The following is a 16,180-nucleotide window of genomic DNA, read 5'->3' on the forward strand; positions in this document are numbered from 1 at the left end:
GTCCAGAACCGATTTGTGGAGGCAGCTTTGTTTCTTGTTTGCGATACAACAAAATTGCAGACCAGCTTGTCTAGTGTTGCACAGCATGTGGAGAGGCATACAACTACATACATTTCATTATTGATGGAAGATCAAAGGTTGACTTCCACATTTATTTATTTATAATATATTGCTTCCCATTAAAAAAAGAAAGAAAATAAAATACATAGTGGTTTTAAAAATTGCTACAAGAAATTAAAATTACAGAAGAAAATAGTGCAACAGCTTTAATAAAACCAACCCAAGGTCGCAACAAATATTGAAGGCAAGCGGAGGACTTACTTGCCCATATAAGATTCAGATAAGCACTGATTTGGGTATGGTAGAGAATCTCATACCATAATCCACTAAATCTGAATGGCACGTAGTTGGGGCAGGGTGAACATGAGGTTAGGTCTATGTCGCTGCACCAGTGGAAGCAATCTGGCACGCTTACAAGGGCAGCTGTACAGGTTTGACCCCCTGCTGCCCAATCCCTGCCTCTACGTTGTCAAGGTAAGTGCCATTGACCCAGTTGTCAGGAGGATGAGTCTATGGCACTACCCCACCACGCTGGCTGTTCTCGTATTTCCCCTCTGCTTTGCTCTTCTTGCAGAGAAAAGAGCTGCAATTGCACACTTCTCATAGCATCAAAGCCCTCATTTTCCTCCCTGCTGCTACCTACTGAACAGCTAATGGGCAGGATGAGACCCAGAGGCTCAAATGGCTGAAAGCAGTACCAAGGTTGCAGGAAGGGGTTCCCCAACCTGCTATATAGCGGCCACTTTTAAACTTCTTACGTGGCTACTCCAACCATACTGAGAGTCAGCTTGTTGAGTGACTTCTTAAGCAAGGGTTACGGACAATCAGAAATATGATTAGACAAGAGAAAGTATTTCTTTGGACCATGCATGCTTTAAACCATGGTATTTTGCTGCCATAAGATGTGATGATGGCTGCTAACTTTGATAACTTCAAACAGGAGTGAGATGAATTCACGAGGGATAAGACTCTAGTCATAATTGCTGTTTCCTTTGTCCTGAATGAGAGGCAGCATGCCTCTGAAGACCAGTTTCTGGCAAACAACAGCAGGACCGTTCCACTTCTTTCCTGCTTTTGGGCTTCCCATAAGCACTCTGGGAAGTGTGATGAGCCTGGTTGTGGACTCTCATTTGTGATGGGGAGTTTTTCAAGCATTCACCATGTCGTAAGCAGTGGCTTGTTAAAAAAGGTAAAGGTACCCCTGCCTGTACAGGCCAGTCTTGACAGAATCTAGGGTTGTGCGCTCATCTCACTCTATAGGCCGGGAGCCAGCGCTGTCCGCAGACACTTCTGGGTCACGTGGCCAGCGTAACAAGCTGCATCTGGCGAGCCCGCGCAGCATACGGGATACAGTTTACCTTCCCGCTGGTAAGCGGTCCCTATTTATCTACTTGCACCCGGGGGTGCTTTTGAACTGCTAGGTTGGCAGGCGCTGGGACCGAACGACGGGAGCGCACCCTGCCATGGGGATTCGAACCGCCGACCATGCAATCGGCAAGTCCTAGGCGCTGAGGTTTTACCCACAGCGCCACCCGCGTCCCTTGATTCTGTCCTTAGTCTGTACATTAATGGAGGTAGAGATTGACTGTGTGTCCTTACGCTTTCTAATAATGTTGGAGCTTTTTGCTTTCAAGCGTTCTTCCCTTAATAACTTTACAGTATGCTGTTAATCCATTTGGTCCTGCACTTTTCACGCTTGCTTTTTTTTAAAAAAATATGCCTCTTCCGAGACCTGAGACCTTGGGTTACCATAAACACCTCCTTCCACCCCCACCTGCTTATCAGTTAGAAAGGCTTGCTTTGAAAAAGTCAAAGAACCACTGGCCTAAACCATTTGCTACTGATGGGGTGGGTGAGTTAAAAACTCCCCTTGGTAAGCGATATACTGTTTATACTTGGGAATTTACTTCCTGATATTAACCTAAACCTAGCTGCAGTTGAGTATCGTTCTCCTTTGCCTTTGTCTTCCGTATTTGGAAGCTATCCTAGGATCCATCAGCGTCCTCGCTTTGCATTCAGATGTAAGTACATCACTTGACTTTTCCCTGGAGAACTTGCATTCTTCCTTCCTCTTTATACTAATTCTTTGTTTCCCCTGTGTTCTGCGAACTGCACCTAAATTAGATCCTTAAGCCAAAATATATCTCAGGAAATTGTTGCTCTTAATTGTTTTTTCCCAGTGAGTTCTCATTTATGAGCTTACTGGTAGTCAATTACAGTGTGAATTCAAAGTGGTAAAACTTGTGGTTGTTTGCACTTATTTTTATTTTTATTTTTTAAAAAGCATTAAGTGTAATGGGGGGAAGGCATTTGAATGTATAAAATGTTCATAATATGTTCATTATCTCTGTGGGGTGCTAAGTACCAAGATATATACTGTTATTCCAGTCTGATCTTTGAAAATGCCTGTTTCTTGACTGCTCAGTGATGCGATGTCTCGGTTTTCAGTCTCATTTTCCAAAGAACGATTGCTTTTCATTGATAAAAGCTGCACTTCTGGGTTTGGGGCTCAGAATTACCCGTGTGCTGTACCTTCTACGCAGCAGCATCAATTTTAGTTCAGACTGAACCCAGAAGAGCGGATGACAGCAGAGAGTCTGTTTTATTGAAAATGAATTGCATTGGACAGTTGTTACTGTACCTTGCCACTGAAGGATTCAAATTTAGCAGTGGCCTGTGGCCACTTGTGTTCTAGACCAATGAAGTTTGAATCTGGTCTTGCCTCATCAGATGTAAGACTGACAGCTGCTCCTTCCTTGCAACCTTTTGAAGCAGTGTTTAGCTTCTGTTTCGTGAACTAACACCGTTTGACAGCCTCCTCCTTTAAAGGGCAGCTGAATACAGACACAATGACAGAAAACCCTACCGAAATTAACTGCATGGGCCCCACTTTATGAGAGTTATTTGCTGATGTGTGTGTATGTATATATATACATATACATATATATGCCCTGCCTTTTATTTCCAGTAAAATGGGTGCGTATGTGTCAAAAGTAGCTTTTCTCTTTCTTTGTTGCCAAGCCACAAATTGGAAGACTTGCACTCCCAGGTTATCATCTGATGTTGTATTGGTTATATATATAATGATATAGATATAGGCTTGATTAAAAAAAAAATTGGTAAAATGTTAGGAGACAAATTGGATTTTTTAAAAGCTCATTAAAATACTTCCATGGCAATGATCCACGATTATATTGGTATAGGAAACTGCCTTACTCTGAGTCAGACCATTGATCAATCTAACTCAGTATTGACTAGCACTGATTGGCTTCAGAGAGGAGATTTCCCAGCCCTTCCTGAGAAGGCTGAAGATTTAACCTGGGACCTTTTGCATACATTTCAAATGCTCTGCCAGTGAATTATGGCCCTTTGCCAATGTGGCCTCAGTCCTGAAAAGTAGTTTAGTTAAATTTTGTATTTTAGGATGTGCAACCAGGGGGTGGGTTGGGATCTCACCAAAAGGTTCCTGCTTTGGTTTATAGCTGCTGTTCTGATAGACCTTTGTCTCTTTTTCTTTAGAAGAGTGTTGTAAAGATGGATATAGAGGACTGCAATGGACGCTCTTACATATCCGGTATGTTCTCATTTTGCTTTTCACAGATCTCGATTTGTTTATTTTTGTTTTTAGATGCCGTTTTGTCTTTAATACATAGTGCAAAAGACAGGATAGGATTTATGCATTTTGGTCACAATAAACTTTTGGTTCGGCACTGGAATATTCAGCATGCCTCAAGTTTTGAGGAACAACATGCCCCCCCCCCCAGCTTCCTGACATGACCTGCCTTCTTAGATAGATGCACCCTTGGGCAGCTACATCCAGCATTTTCGTCTTGATTCAAGATCTCAGGGGTGGACACAGGAGAATAGCCTCCTCCCCACCTTTCAGTCTCTTACCATTGGTAGTTGCTCCATGGACTGGTGATGGAGTCATCACCTAAGGGAGTGTAACAGCCAGCCTCTGTTCTGATCAGCTGAACAGTGACCTGGCGATTCATGGCCTCTGCCCTCCTTACCCATATTCAGCTCAGAGCAGTGCTCCAAAGTGCAACTTGAGACAAGAAGCCATGCCCCGCCAGGTCACTGCACATTGATCTTGTGGCATGCAATCTTCTCCCTGGCTACAGTTGGCCTGGAGCAACCCTCCAAATTCAGCTCAACCTCAAATGGATGGCCATGTCTTACTAAGTTACTGTTCGGTGCCTGCGAAAAATGCTAGAGCTCAGTATTTGCCCACCTGCCAAATTCAGCAGGTGTTTTAGCTGTTAAATATACCTGAGACTTGCAACATAGTTAAGACTCACACGCGCAGCAATTAAATCGGTTTGAGGATATTTGATTCATCAAAAATTTAGAGCAAATCCTTACGTATCATACTGAAGGAAAAGCGAACTTTTGGCATCCCTTTAAATTCCATCTGTTTCTGCTTGTTTCAATTAGCTTGACCATAGGCAGTATTTTTGTGTTATGACCATTTCATTAAATATGAGTACAGAAAGAGTTTGGCGATTGATAGTAAAATTGTTTCACTTAATATGGTGGTTACCTTACAGCTGGGAAAGATAATTGGAAAAGTTTCTTCTAATTAATCCTTAAGCATAGTTGGATGCTTCTACCTTATTTAAAATATACCTTATTTAAAATATCTTGTCCCCGATCACATTCTCTTTCAGAAGATAAGTAGGGCTAAGTTATAGTCCCGCTCCATTCTGCCTTGGTCATACAACACCTGGAGTACTGTGTACAGTTCTGGGCACCACAATTTAAGAAGGATATTGACAAGCTGGAACATGTGCAGAGGAGGGCGACCAAGATGATCAAGGGTCTGGAAACCAAACCTTATGGGGAACGGTTGAGGGAATAGCTATGTGTAGCCTGATAAAGAGGAGACTGAGAGGAGATGTGATAAGAATCTTCAAATATCTGAAGGGCTGTCACACGAAGAAGGAGCAAGCTTTCCCCCCGTATGCTCCAGAGGCTAAGACTTGATGGTTTTTGAGCAGAGGTTGGATGGCCAACTGTCATGTATGATCTAGTTGAGATTACTGCTTTAGAGGGGGCTGGACTAGATGACCCTCGGGGTCCCTTCTGACTCTACAGTTCTATGATTCTTTAAAGCTATAAAGGCAGTTGCTACTCAGGAGTGCCATATCTGAAGTGCATTAACTGAGAGTGTTCAAATTCTTATTAGCAATACTAAGTGTAAACTGTAGTAACTTAAATACATTTTTTCAGAAAAGGGGAATTATAGAATGGCCAGGTTAGAACACTTGCCTAACAGCCTGATCTAGTTATGTTTCTTTTGATGGAAATCAAATTTCCAGTAAGTATGCATAGGATAGGGACGCGGGTGGCGCTGTGGGTTAAACCACAGAGCCTAGGACTTGCTGATCAGAAGGTTGGCGGTTCGAATCCCCGTGACAGGGTGAGCTCCCGTTGCTTGGTCCCTGCTCCTGCCAACCTAGCAGTTTGAAAGCACGTCAAAGTGCAAGTAGATAAATAGGTACAGCTCCAGCGGGAAGGTAAACGGCATTTCCCTGCGCTGCTCTGGTTTGCCAGAAGCGGCTTAGTCATGCTGGCCACATGACCCGGAAGCTGTACGCCGGCTCCCTCAGCCAATAAAGTGAGATGAGCGCCACAACCCCAGAGTCGGCCACGACTGGACCTAATGGTCAGGGGTCCCTTTACCTTTACCTTTATGCATAGGATAGGACAGCCTAATAGGGGAAGGTAGGGAAGGTAGAAAATATATTAGTTGGTTCTGTTTGTATAACACTCCTATAGGATTTAAATAATTTACTCAAGCATTTTTTAAAAACCTCTGAGGGATTGTTTGTGGTAGACACTAAAATAAAACCAGACACTGGTTTTGAAGAAAAAGAAGTCAAAACTGCATGATATTATTTTGTTGGCTGTTTCTCTTTGGAAGAACAGAGCATAGAGTCCTCATTAAACAGGAAAAAACAGAGCCGTGAAGTAATTATGAATGAGGGAAAGATAATCAAAGCTACTTGCATACAAATACATTGGTGTAAATAAACATATTGACTGACTACAGTTCAGAGTGGGCCACTGGAATAATGAGTTGACTTCTTTGTATTGAAAGCCCCACTAAATTGAAGTGAAGGAGTATGTTTGCTAGGGATGTATACCCACCCAATAAATGTCATCCTCTAGCTCATAGCCAGGTACACCAGCTCATATTTTGTCCTGGACAAAGGTTGTTGGTGAAACTGTAAGTAACTCAACAGTTATCAGAGTTACAAGGAGCAGACTGATCTGATGGTAGCCAGAATTGTGAAATGATGGCTAGAATATGCAGCATGCAAAGGAACAAGACAATCTCATTAAGTAACTCCAGGAGTTTGGCTCCCGAGACGGTTTGAAAACCAAGGTGCAGCTTCTAATTGGTTGCAGGAGCTTCCTGCACTCAATCGAAAGCTGTGTCGGATGTTCGGCGTCCGAAAAACGTTCGCAAACCAGAACACTCACTTCTGGGTTTGCGGCGTTCGGGAGCCACGCCATTCGAGTATCAAGATACCACTGTACAGTGGTACCTCGGGTTACATACACTTCAGGTTACATACACTTCAGGTTACACACTCCGCTAACCCAGAAATAGTGCTTCAGGTTAAGAACTTTGCTTCAGGATAAGAACAGAAATCGGGCTCTGGTGGTGTGGCGGCAGCAGGAGGCCCCATTAGCTAAAGTGGTGCTTCAGGTTAAGAACAGTTTCAGATTAAAAGAAATAAGAAATAAGTTAAAAGAAAATAAGCAATTTAAATGTTATGTGTTTTTAATTTTTTTTTTTGTTTTGTATTTTTGTATGTTTGTTATTTTTTGTATATTTTTGTTTTTGTTTTATTATAGAAAATGCTAATAAATATTCATTAAAAAAAAGAACAGTTTCAGGTTAAGAACAGACCTCCAGACTTAACCCGAGGTACCACTGTACTTGTAACAGACACTGTTTGGATTTAACAGTCTTCAGGAGATATATGCAGTAGTGCCTTGAAGCTTAAAGATTATATATTTCTTACATATCTTTTTATAAAACAAAAAACCAGTCACTATCAGCTGACGTGCATGTTATGAGGATGAAATAAGAACCTTTGTTCAACTATAAAAGTGTTGAGAGTGAGGGAAATCAATGACTTATATGCCACCAATCGCAGTAATCAGTAGGTTGTGTCTAACTGTGCAGAATCAAATGCATATTTTGTGTGGCTGGTTTGCAAAATGCTGCTTTGCCTTTCATTCTTTAATGCTGGTAAATCATCCAGACCAGTGAAGGCCAAATTTATAATACACCCCAGGAGGATGGAGTTTGTTAAAAGAGACCTAGTGGGGATCGGATTATGGGAACAGGTTGCAAAGTACTAATTGTTTTGGAGAAATCCATATTTAGTCATCTTTTTTTTTAAAAAAAAAACAACCCTAGAGGGCTGTGAGAACATCCTATGATAATAAAACTGAGAAATAAAGGTAACTCCATGGGTTTACGTGTGTTAGGTGTTTTCTTGCTGTGTATGAATTCATAAAGAGATATCGTATATGCAATATTAGATCCTAAGGATTGTCATTCAAGCCATGGCTGATATCTTCTGCAGCCACAGATGCTGACACAGGGTCAGCAAAGGACTATTACCAGTCTGGTTCCTTTCTTTGAAAGCCTTTTCCCCTACAATGTACAGTCCAGGAGCCACATAATCTGAAACATTTTCAGTCTTATCTGTCTTTCCCTTTTCTGCTGAGCTCTCGGTTATGCTTATGACATTAGTGTGACATGCAGATTGGGAACAGGCTGCTGACAAGGTGAGCAGAGCTAATCAAGGAAGCCGGTAGAGATGTTGATCAGTTTGCCTGTTGATGGGGAAATATTCAAGAGATATTCAATATTCAAGTGGTCATTCCTCTTCAGATGCTTAACTGCCTCTTGTTGTGAGTATGGTCCTAACCTTTATGGTGTGAGGACAGTTATATTTAGGGATTTTACTTAACAACAACCTTTCAGACTGATGCTGTAGAACATGGAAAAGACTTTTCACCATTAGTAGGTCCACAAGTATGCTTTCCAGCTTTCTAGTGGCAGGAGTAATCTTTTAATCTGGCAAGAGGTCTAGACTAGAGGCACTCTGAAAGGAGGAAGAGGTCTCACTGCTTTCAGAACGTTTATAAAGCTCAGCATGAATAAGGAAGGAGGCTCTGCCCCCCAATGGGGTGAGCAATAGCAAGGGTCGACAGCACCCACAAATTGTGAGTGACCAAGGCCAGCTGAAAGTTATGGGCTCCTGTTTTCAGTTCATTTAAAGCCAAGAATATTCTCAGGTTTCTTCAGATAATGGGGAATGCTCCGCGTAAACCCATTGCCATCCATAAGTAAGCCCATGAGTCTACTCTGAGAATGACTTGCATTAACTCAGGTAATCTGCTCATCATCTTCTTAGATTTGTCGTCTCATCCTGTTTCCGAATGTTGTTGGCTTTTTCTAGGACAACAAAGCTAGTTACGTTTCCTAGTTTGTTACCCTTTTCCCCAGCTCTCCCCCCCCTTACTTGAGCTAGAATTGTACAGTTGTGTACTCCTCCTGTTCTTGTATATTCTCATCATGGAAAATATTACTGTTCATGTATTCCAAATGAGGAAAAGAGATGGAACTTTAGGTTAGGAATTGCACTTGTGGGTGCTCTCTTTTTTATTTGAAAAACTGTCAGAGATCTAGACCGTGGGGAGCTCCAAAAAATTAATAATTATAATTTGGACTATAATTTAGTCTTTTTAATTTTAGTTTTTTATTTTAATTGGAGTATTATGATTGGATATATTAATTGGATGTTTTTTATTGGAAAATCAATAAAAATGTTTTGTTTTTTTTAAAAAAGAAAAACTGTCAGATTGCCCACGATTGCAGCGGAGCATTGGCAGTTGCTCCTTCTCAACTAGTAGAAAGTGGACAATAGCCTTGATGCTTGGTTCACAGGATTTCCATTAAAGCACACTTCTGCAACAGGACGGAGAGATGGAAGCACAGCAGTCCGTCCTCATTGGCCTGGGATAAAATATGGCAGCCGTTATTGTTGGTGTAATCATATCAGGCAGAAGCAGGGAGGATGTATGTTGCAGTGTATACCTAGCAGGTGAGAAACACATTGGACCGTGAAACCAGCACTGATGTGCGGTAAATACATAGTGTAGACAAGGCTAGAAAAATCCCAGAGTCTGACCATTGAAAAAATCAAAGCTGGAATTCAGTTTTTATTTTTTCGCTCTCTACAGTGCTGACTTGAAAACTTAGGTCCTGGTTCCAATGAGTGAGTTTGTTTGTTTGTAGTACTGAGGTCAGGATTTCCCTTTCTCAAGAAAAGGCCTGTGCTTGGTCTGAAATGGTTAAATACGCAACTTCAAGTTGATTGATCAGTTAAATTGACTTTAACTATTTAAAAAGTGCCTCTGACTAATTGAGCAGCAGATCTTTAGCATTATTCTTGATTAAAAGCCATGGGTGGTAGGCGCCTTCTTGAAGGCATTTGCTTTTTCTCTCACTTGTGTGCAGGAGGCGATGAATGCCTGCTAGGACACATATGCATAATTTAAAATTTAGACATTTGCTTTTTCCCCCTTTAGAACTATTATTTTTATTATGGAAATTAACTCTGCAGAAGTCGGCTAAAGCTCCTGTAACATGCACTTCTTTCTCCTGATTTTTTTAAGTAGGCGTGATAGAAATACAACAGCTAAGTGCATAATTTTAATCAGGATAACAGTAGCTTGCATTTATACTCCTAATCAAAAACAAAACAAAAATGTTTCCATGAAGTGATTAAACCCTTAGCGGAAAAGACGGAATGGGAAAAAACTATGGGGTAGGGATTTAAAAAAGAAGAATGAACTAGATTTGTGATGAGCCCAGTAACAACGGGAAAGCTTCCCTCAAGATTTTACTTTATCTCCTCAAGGTATTCAAAAGAGCAGGGAAACATTTTCTTTATTCCCCACTCCACACATTCAGTAGATTTTTTCTCTGTCTCCTTTGGCTCTTCAATTTACCCAAGTAACGTTTAAATGAAGTATGCTGTTTGCGCTGATCCCGTACCTAATGGCTTTGATCTAGCTATTTGGCCAAGAGAAAACTGGTTAGCCAAAGAAACATGACTACCGGTACTTTATTGTGAAAGAATGAGTCAATTGTGTACAATGTGCAGCGTGCGCGCGCGCGCGCACACACACACACGCACACACATATACTGTTGAATGCAGTGGAGTGTTTCATTGTACTCATACAGTTTCTCCTGCCACTTTCTGGAGTGTTAAAGGCTCGTTCGGTGGCAGCTCTTATCTTTCCAGAGCAACTGTGAAGCATTCATTCTGTTGCCAAAGTGATGGGGGTTAGGCAACAACTACGATGTTTTTTCCACGGACTTCCTTGCTCTGTTTAGCCCGGGCAATGTGTGTTGTTGTTTTATATAAAAAAAACCCCATCACTAAAGGGATGTCCCCTTGTAGCTGATGGCTCTATTTTCAGAGGCAAGGCATATAAAGCGTTCAGAGGAGCAAGCCAGAATCTCAGCGAAAGGGGACACTGCAGCCGTATGGATTCCTGCTCTAACTGTGCTGCTTGACTGTAAAATGACGGCCGTTTCTCTCACTTCCAGGAATCTCTTCTTCCTGGAAGGTGAGTGGCTGAGTTCACCCTACTGCCGAGATGCAGCCACACACACACACAGTCTGTATTCCAGTGCTGTTTCCAAGGAGTTGGCTGTGATAACACTCCAGGGTATCTTCAGCAAGCTAGAATAATGTAAGTTAAATGGGGAGCGGGGTGGCCGTGTGAAATAACTCCATGCTCTTTTCTGTCTTCATTTACACTTGGCGCCATTTGGGGTGTGTCTGATGCCATGCAGAACAGTGCAGGAAGTGGCTGACTTTCAATGCAAGTAAATTGATCTCTAGAATTCCTTCATCGCCTGTGTCAGGGGGTGGGGTGAGGGATAGAGTCTGTTCGAAATCAGAAATGCAACTGCAGGCGATCGGTTAGGGATGAGCAACCAAAGGGGAAAGATAAATGTAGTATGTGTTATAAAAGCAGCGGACAAGGCTGTTAAAGACACCCCTCTTTTTTCTTCCTCCACCCTCTGCTATTTAGTAAAAGCCTAGGGAAGGGGTCAGGGCCATAATTCTCTGTGTGTTCTGGCAAGGAGCAGAAGAAATCCTTGGTTCGAGTCATTGCTGCTTAAATGTGCTCCGCTGCGAACTGTTTGCTGTTGGTGCCTATTTTGCTTAGCCGTATCACGGCTAACTTCTAATTAAACGATTAAAATCCATATTGAGGGGTGTGTGGCTGCTTCTAGGCACTTGCAGAGATAGGCTTACTATGACGTAGACTCTCCTGTTTACCCACCTGAGGAATGACAGCCTTAAGGGAAAGGGTGAAATTCCTTTTTTCAGGAGCCAGAAAGTCTTGGCCTTGGGGCCCACCTGGGAGGAGAAAGCAACAACTTTTCCTTAAAGATAAAATGATCACAAGGCACCAGCCTTGCATGCTGTGCCTGTGTTAAATTTGACTTCACCTGGTCGGAACAGTTTGTTTCCTTTATCTTGGCAGATCCTGGAATGTGCTAAGCTATGTGGGCATGAGAACAGCAGCTAGCATTCAAACTCTGAAGAAAATCGCCTGTCTCTGTACTAAAGCCTCTCTGATGAGAATGTCTCCAGACTTGCTTCCTGTCTTTTAGAACTTGCTTTTTTCCTAAGTAGATAAGAGTGCTTCCAAACAACAGGGGCACTAGACAGGAATTGGGGTGAGGGGACAGTGCCTTGCAGAAAAGACGTTCAGGGGGCTGGCATTGCTACAGTATTTTCATTGCAGCCATTATGCTGCCTGTACCATAGCTGTCAAGCGTCCCTTATTTGGCGGGACAGTCCCTTATCCCAGCGCCATGTCCCACTGCTGTCCCTCATTGATGATGTCCCTTAAATAAGCTACTGAAGGTAATGGGGCCCTTTCTATGTCCAGCTGTCCTTTGTCAACAACAAATTGTTGCTGTTTTTTGTGGTGAATATATGCTATATGGTAATTTATGGACCTAATAGGTCCATGAAACAAAATATGTTGCATGCAACAAAATATGTATTTCATCAAAGTAATTGTTGGTCCCTTATTTTGGCTGCTGATCCCTTATTTTCGAGGCTGTTGGTCCCTTATTTTCAAATCTGTAAGTTGACAGCTATGGCCTGTACTGATCCTGCTTCTCTAAATGCAGTGCCAATGAACAACAGGGAAGTTGTTCTTATTTTCATCTGAATAAATAGAAAAGCAAAAGTACTCATGTTGACCCGTAAGAAAAAAAGCCGACATTAGGAGACAATACCTTTGTACTGAGCAAACTTTCAGGTTCCACAGAACCCTTCACCAGGCTAGAGGGAAGAGCTTGGCTGATGTTTAAGTAATGGCTTGAGTCTGTATTTTAAGTCAAAGGGTTGTATCCAGAGCTGTTAGTCCGCTCGTGCAAGTTTCCTTGTGAAAGCAGAGGTCTGTTTTCCAGTGTTGCATTTGTTGTTGTTGTTTAGTCGTTTAGTCGTGTCCGACTCTTCGTGACCCCATGGACCAGAGCACGCCAGGCACTTCTGTCTTCCACTGCCTTCCGCAGTTTGGTCAAACTCATGCTGGTTGCTTCGAGAACACTGTCCAACCATCTCGTTCTCTGTCGTCCCCTTCTCCTTGTGCCCTCCATCTTTTCCAATATCAGGGTCTTTTCCAGTGAGTCTTCTCTTCTCATGAGGTGGCCAAAGTATTGGAGCCTCAGCTTCAGGATCTGTCCTTCCAGTGAGCACTCAGGGCTGATTTCCTTAAGAATGGAGAGGTTTGATTTGCTTGCAGTCCATGGGACTCTCAAGAGTCTCCTCCAGCACCACAATTCAAAAGCATCATTTTTTTGGCGATCAGCCTTCTTTATGGTCCAGCTCTCACTTCCATATATCACTACTGGGAGAACCATAGCTTTTACTATACGGACCTTTGTTGGCAAGGTGATGTCTCTGCTTTTTAAGATGCTGTCTAGGTTTGTGTTGCATATTATGTGTAAACCCATGTAGCAGGTCCGCCGATGTAACGATTGCGCAAGAGCTTGCACTAGCACAGGTGTACAAATTGCACTTAAAAATACAAGCTGTTCGTTTTTTGGAACCTCTTGCGCAAGATAACTCACTAATGGAACAAGTTCATTGCTAAGTTTCTTTAACTTCACGCTACATTGGATACAACCCACGGTCTTAAGTTGCAGCGTGGAAGGGAGATAGCAGACATTCAATGGCCATCATTGCTGCACAAGGCCCCAGTGGCATCAAGTGGCAAGGAGTGCCAGTTTCCAGCTTTGCCTGGTTTGTCAGCTGCTGCTGTTCAGCCTGGCTACACTTCTGTGTACTCTAATAACCTCCTGTCTTGACAGCTGTAACGCTTCTTTCCCGTGCACAGGGATTTTCTCGTATGGAGGAGCGTGGACTCCTGTGAGCCCCCACCTGCATTCTGAAATAGTAGAACTGAGACAGATTTTGTCACATCGGTGAGATTTAAGCCCAAGACATTCCTTCCTTCCAGTCTCTTCAAAAACCTTCAGCGAGAAACAGTGATAAATGCAGTTTACCAAGCTACCGTCAATTAGCATTCCATGGTTTCTGCTCTGCTTCCCTGCAGCTTTCTACAATGGACTGGTTAAGTTATAATTATCCTGGATTGCTAAACTGCAGTTTAGCACAGGGGTGGGGAATTGAACGTGGCTGGCAAGCTAAATCCTTCCCGCATACACACCTGTGGGCCAACTTTGACAGGTGGGCAGCTCTGCCTACCTGTCAACCTCCTGGCATCATTATGACCTCCTGGGACAGCTTCAAAAGGGCTTGCTTTAATTAGCTACAAATAGACAATATGGGACTCCACCAGATCAGCAAGCCCTGCTTGGAAAAAGAACAGTCCAGAGTTCCCTTGAAGCCCCCAGTGGTTTCGAGATTATTCCTTTGGAACCATTCCCTTCTCTCCCCCACATAAGTTATCAAGTATAATAATAATAATAATAATAATAATAATAATAATAATAATAATAATAATAATAATAATAATTTATTATTTGTACCCCGCCCATCCGGCTGGGTTTCCCCAGCCGCTCTGGGCGGCTTCCCACAAAGATGAAAGATACACTAAAATGTCACATATTAAAAACTTCCCTGAACAGGGCTGCCTTCAGATGTCTTCTGAATGTCAGGTAGATGTTTATCGCTTTGACATGTGATGGGAGGGCGTTCCACAGGGCGGGCACCACTACCGAGAAGGCCCTCTGCCTGGTTCCCTGTAACTTGGCCTCTCGCAGTGAGGGAACCGCCAGAAGGCCCTCGGAGCTGGAACTCAGTGTCCGGGCAGAACAATGGGGGAGGAGACGCTCCTTCAGATATACTGGACCGAGGCCGTTTAGGGCTTTAAAGGTCAGCACCAACACTTTGAATTGTGCTCGGAAACGTACTGGGAGCCAATGTAGGTCTTTCAAGACCGCTGTTATATGGTCTCGGCGACCGCTCCCAGTCACCAGTCTAGCTGCCGCATTCTGGATTAGTTGTAGTCCAAGCGGGAGGAAGGTTGATGTGGTTTGGAGAAAATGGCTTTGTGGGCTAAATTGGGACCTACACTGGGCCTAATGACACACCAACAGGCTGGAGATTCCTTAGCAAGTCAGCGACAAACATTGGGTCTCCCATTTTATGTTAGCTTTGGCGTAGTTAGTTATTCTGGTTTATTTAGTTTAAATGAACAAAGTTTATTTAAGAGGGTCCCCCCCCGCAATGCATGCAAAAGGAGGTAGGCTGCAATCCTATAGCAAGCCAGGAATGTTGTATCCAAAAGGAGCAACATCGTCCCTTGCCTTCATTTGGCTTCACTATAAAACATAAAGATGATCATGCCCCATCTTAAACTGAGTCTTTAGATTAAGCACACTTAACTCCTTTAAATTGGTGGAGCTGCAGGCAGATACACCAGTGCAAATATTTAATATGGGTGTGTAAAATGCACTGATGTATCTTGTTGAGTGATTCTGTCCCTCCATAGTCATGTTAAGTCACTAAACAAGTAGTTTTGTTTATCGATAGGTTGTGTTTTCAGTATACAGTGTACAATATTTTTTTTAAAAAAATGGGATAATGTGTGGAATATAACATGGCACTAAGGAGATTGTTGTGTCAGTTCAAGCAACTGACCTACTGAAATTAATAAACATGACTAAGTTAAGCCCATTAATTGCAGTTGGTCTACTCTGAGTAAAACTTAGTTGCATTCCTCTCTTAAGTAAGATTGGGTTGAATCCAATGAAGTTCTTCTCAGAGAAGACTTGTTGAAATGAATATACCAAACTTAGCCATTTCCATAAATTCCATTGGTCCTACTTAGAGCATGACTGTTGTTGAATACAACAACCCACACCATTTCCAAAACAATAAATGAGGTGGGCTTAGGGAGGATGGGTTCTTATTAATGGAATAAATGGAAACTGCACACTAAAAAACAACAAGAGTACACATTTGGATAATTTAGTTGGCCTAGCTTCTCTAAAAGGGCAAGCTGTCAGACTCTAAAAAAAAGTAAAATGCAAGATTCTGCGAACTCCCTAATGTTGCATGACTTCCATGTACACTGTAGCTAATAAACCGTTAATAAGATCTTTATATGCAACTGATTCATGTTCTTCCCCATAAATAGATAAAGAGAACGAACTAAGCAAGTGCTTTTGGTGCATGCTTTCTTCCTCTTGGAGGCAACAGCAAACAGCACAGGAATCCATACATGAAGAATGTATTTGAAATCAGTTCACTGTAGTATTGTTATCTTGAGCCTGGATTCTGCAATCATTCATATATATATATATATCAGCTATTCCATGAGACTTCATGTTGAAACTCTTCTGTATGACACATTTCTGTATTCATATTGCGTATTATTTGCACAACAACAAAGCTACGTATATCCTGGCTTTTATTTAAGGTGATTCAAATTTTAAATGGGGATCCCTTTATCCTGTAATTGCCATGTAATGAGATATTTGCACTTCTTTGATGATTCCCAAGTGCTGCTGCATATATTGGT

The 16,180-nt window shown here is 42.3% G+C and overlaps 1 protein-coding gene across 11 annotated transcripts in view; it reads left to right on the plus strand.

Annotated features, from left to right (window-relative positions):
* IKZF4 (IKAROS family zinc finger 4) overlaps positions 1-16,180 on the plus strand; it is an 85,132-nt gene that overhangs the window by 22,037 nt on the left and 46,915 nt on the right. For 9 of the 11 annotated variants that reach the window (XR_014561344.1, XM_083727592.1, XM_083727595.1 and 6 more), the window contains exon 2: positions 3,580-3,634. Coding sequence is in view for 8 of the 11 variants with exons in the window: in XM_083727591.1 (XP_083583717.1) it covers positions 3,580-3,634 (55 nt within the window). In the remaining 3 variants the exon portion in view is untranslated. Of the gene's footprint in view, positions 1-3,579; positions 3,635-10,709; positions 10,856-16,180 lie in introns of all 11 variants that reach the window. The other 2 variants (XM_083727587.1, XM_083727588.1) reach the window with 1 other exon arrangement.

This window comes from Podarcis gaigeae, assembly GCF_964106915.1.
Source record: "Podarcis gaigeae genome assembly, chromosome: 2".
Taxonomy (NCBI): domain Eukaryota; kingdom Metazoa; phylum Chordata; class Lepidosauria; order Squamata; family Lacertidae; genus Podarcis; species Podarcis gaigeae.